Source organism: Dioscorea cayenensis, chromosome 3 (assembly GCF_009730915.1).
Source record: "Dioscorea cayenensis subsp. rotundata cultivar TDr96_F1 chromosome 3, TDr96_F1_v2_PseudoChromosome.rev07_lg8_w22 25.fasta, whole genome shotgun sequence".
NCBI lineage: Eukaryota > Viridiplantae > Streptophyta > Magnoliopsida > Dioscoreales > Dioscoreaceae > Dioscorea > Dioscorea cayenensis.
The window spans coordinates 4,350,299-4,354,561 of NC_052473.1; the positions used below are offsets into that span (position 1 = coordinate 4,350,299).

At 30.3% G+C, this 4,263-nt stretch overlaps 1 protein-coding gene across 1 annotated transcript; it reads right to left on the bottom strand.

Moving 5' to 3' along the window:
• Positions 1-1,279: 1,279 nt before the first annotated feature.
• On the bottom strand, positions 1,280-3,140 carry LOC120249633 (trans-resveratrol di-O-methyltransferase-like). The gene is made up of 2 exons (XM_039258212.1): positions 2,347-3,140; positions 1,280-1,332 (listed from the first exon to the last, which is right to left on the bottom strand). Exons 1-2 carry the CDS (start codon positions 3,138-3,140, stop codon positions 1,287-1,289), a joined length of 840 nt encoding a protein of 279 aa, XP_039114146.1. The 3' UTR covers positions 1,280-1,286.
• Positions 3,141-4,263: the final 1,123 nt, after the last annotated feature.

Here is a 4,263-nt window from a genome sequence, read left to right on the forward strand (position 1 = left end):
TCAGTTACGTATTGCTAATAAATTTATCTAGATCGATGAACAGATCCATGCGTTTTGATGGTAAGATTAGGTTCCATAAGCGATGTTTATAATTTTTAATAATTTAAAAAAAAATCCATGGAAAATTGATGCAATCAAACAACAAATTAGTTTTTTCCATGAAAAATGTTTCATTTTCCATAAAAAATAAGATCAATCAAACAACAAAATCTGAATTTTCTATAGAAAATTTTTGATTTTCTAGCTAGAAAATAATGCCAATCAAAACACTATTTTTTTTATTTTCCATGTAAAATTTTTCCATGGAAAAATTTTCTTTTCCACCCATTTTCCATGTTGACAATCAAACACAGCCTAAGAGAAAATTTCATTTCTAAATTGTTGAGTTTTTTTTCTTGAAATCAAGAAAAATAAATGATAACATTTATAAAAATGACAATATGAAACTTTTATAAATCTTGTTTAGTGAATGTGCATATATAGTTAGGTGAGAAACACCACATTCTCACTTCATTAATCATTAATTTATATGCATCTTGATGTCAAATTTTGGGATAATAGTTATATTGGGATAATTTCAAATGTGCTTTATGTTTAAATAATTTTTTTATATATATATAAAGGTAAATAAACCATAATTTAGTTAAGAAAAAAACAATAATTTAGAGATCAAATAAAATTAGAAAATAATTTTCGGAAGAAAATTAAATTGAATGTATATTTTTTTCTTAATTTTTTGCAATTAAAAGAATAAGTCGTTATTCAAGTTATTCACTATGCTTGAGAAGAATCTAATCTCCCAACCTCCCATGTAGGACTCTTGCAGTTTGTTGTTGGAGTATATCAACATTGACTATTTTTTTTTTCCTCAAAAACTAATTAAAAACCATTGTTGTTTAACACAAATATAAAATCCTATTGACTACAAACATAAGAACTTCATAAATGACAATTAATAACAATATTTACTAATGGAGTCAATGAGAAACATAAGGTTTATATGACTACAATAATAAAAGCATAATCAAGGATAGACTTCAATGATGGAGTGAATACCCAATTCACCCACCATATTAAACCCTGAAAATCCTGCTTCAATTCATCAAATATTGCCTTCCACTCCATTTCATTTCTTTCTTTCCCAGGGCATACTGCCAACATATATGCATCAAAAAGATAATGTGTTTGCGTAGTATCACGATCATTTGAGTTAGATCGTACTATTGCATCAATGATAATTACCTTCCTCTTGTTTCTTTCACAAGAGAATCAGTTTTTACAATTTCTCAAGATCTTAACACAATCCTTGTCATTCCAATCGTGTAAGACCCACTGTAATATAAAATTAATAGTATTAATTATATAATAAGAGTGAAAATAATAAATCCTATCTTCTATGTATTTAGATAGTTCTGGTTTAATGTACTTAGAGATTTTTGGTTCAATGGCCAGTGGCCTTAACCATGATCACAAAAACTAATTTCATTAAAAAAAATGTAAAGGTTGACATCTAACTACAATTTTGGCAATAATTCTTTCACTTTGTTGTATTGTTACAATTATTTTACTATATATTTATGCTTTACAAATAAAAAAATAAAATTCACTTTTTTTTATAATTCTAATTATAAATATAATATATTTTTTGAGTCTAAGAATATGTTTACTTAAATCATGATCTTCAAAATGCTTTAGCTCATTTATTTCAATTTGTCTCACTTATTTAAGTAATTTATACAAAAAAAACTAATAGCATAAGAATAAAAAATTCACGAGTAAATTAGTATATTTGAATTAGCCAAGGTTGCATTGCCACCAAAACTCTTATAACATTTATGTACAAAATCTTTGTTTATAATATGAAATTTAAAATATGGCATATTCTGATTTGACTCTTTCAATATCCAAGCCTGATAATTATAAAATAATCTCATGATTACATAGCATAAAATCAATTAAGCATAAATATTTATGATTGTACATGCATATACATGATTGTGTATATCATTAGAATGTTAATTTTTAAATCCATAACCATATTTAATTTATATAAATATTTTACAAACAATCACAATAACAAGCTAGTGATATATTTAATTAACTTTCAATATCTCAGTTGAGAAAGAAATAAACTACCTAATCTCTTATTATAAGGACCTACTTATCACAGATCATTTATACGGATCACATCATTTTTTGTATTCTAAATAAATAAAATTATCCAAATATCTATTCTTAACAATAGTATTGTTGAGGTATTTAGATCTTTACTAGCCCACTTTCCAATATATATATTAATAGAAGGCAAAACTAAAAAATAAAAAAAACACAATAAAAAAAACATACCTTGAGTAGAAAAGCATCTGCTTGAGGGATCTGAACAAACATATCACCCTTACAAACTCAACCAATTCATTCTCCGGTTGCACATCCACCACATGATCGAGTTCAAGAACTGAGCACTTCATCTCCGGGTACGCTGCAACCATCACCGCCGCAGCAAGTCCAGTACCTCCACCCACATCCACCAGTGACCGGAGACCACCAAAGAGTGCATCACCCCAGTTCTTCACCATTTCTCCTATAAGCACTCTGTTATCACAAGCCATGCCTTCATTCAGCAAAGCATTGAACTCAGGCCTCTCACTTGAAAACTCAAACAAACCCTTCCCATCATGAGCCACATGAAACGGTGTCTCATTCTTATCATCATCATCACTAGTTTTGATCCATGTACTCATGGCAAGTCCAGCCATCCCCACATCCGAGCCTGTTACAAAAAGAACAAGAGGTGCTAAAGAGTTTGTGCTTCCAGTGACGAGCAGTTTAGAGGTGGCAGTCAAGTCATAGTACACCTCCTCTTCATTGCTACCATCTGATTCATTTCCTTTAATGGAAAAGAAACCAGAGTTTACGAGAACACGCATGATGCGCCGGAGAAATGGAGCTCGAGTTGTGGCCATGGGTAGTGCTTGGACGAGCTCGGAGAGTGTCATGGGACCGCCGTGGTTGTGGATAGCGTCTGGCACGCCGAGCTCGATGGCGCACCTGAGACACATCGAGTCCATGAAGACGAGCATGTGTTTCCATACTTGTGTTCTTGCTTTGGAGAAATCATGAATTAGACTATCTACCTCCATGGATGGAGGTAAATGGTATGAAGTTTCTGACCCTGTAGGCTATTGCAAGAGATATTCTTGCCATTCCTATATCCATAGTTACTTCAGAGTCTACTTTTAGCATGAGTGGAAAAATGTTGACTCCTCATTGAAATCATCTTTAGCCAAAAACCATTAAGGCATTGATGTGTACATAAAGTTGGTTATTAGGATGTCCTCCAGGTATATTATTTATTATTTCATTTGTATATAAATTATTGTTGATCTTGCAGTTAACATTTTGCTATTATTGTAGGAGCTGAAACTCTCGATGATCCAGCTGTTAATTTGGATGATCCTAAAGATCTAGACACTATAAGTATTGTATCTTTCTAATTTATTACATTATTTTCCATACAGATTAAATTGTTTATTTATTTCACTTGTTCTTTTGTTAGAATCGTTGGATATATATGATGTAAGCATTGGTGGATTTAGTTCTTGAAGATTTTTCACATATAATTAGTAAGTGTGTAACTAATATTTTCCTTGAATTTAATGATAGTTTGATAATATCACTTAATAATTATTTTTAATGTTTTTATAGGTACTTGCTTTCTTCGGATAGTCAATTGTATGAAGGACATTGTAATGTCATTTTTATTACTTTTTATGATATTTTATGTAATTTTAAATTTATGGACATGTGTTTAAACATTGTATTGTAATGGATTATGAAATTTTTATTATTATTATTATTATTATTATTATTATTATTATTTAATTTGGTAATTTCAACAACGAGTAAATGGGCACACTGCGGGTAAGGATACGATTTTTCTTCCCCTGGAGGGTACGGGTATAGGATAGGGGTTATGGGTAAGGGTTTTGACATACCTTACCCATACCCTACCCGTTGCTATCTCTATGTTGACCAGGTTCCTAGTCAGGTTCGAGTAAACTCTGACTTCTATGAAATGGGGCAGGAGAGTGTTTGGGGATTTTGGTACCTGACCCAAATTTAAAATTACTAAAATACTTATATATATAAACCAATATCTTCTCCAACTTAACAATTTAGGGTTTTTTGTTTTGGTTCTATGTTTAGTCTTGTAATTTCATAATATTTTTATTTTGTTTTGTCAAAAAAAATTTATAATTAATT

Coding starts and splice junctions, on each gene's coding strand:
- LOC120249633 (XM_039258212.1), bottom strand. CDS start 3,140: ATGGAGGTAGATAGTCTAATTCATGATTTCTCCAAAGCAAGAACACAA. Junction 1,333..2,346: donor CAGATGCTTTTCTACTCAAG/GTATGTTTTTTT, acceptor TTTATATTACAG/TGGGTCTTACACGATTGGAA.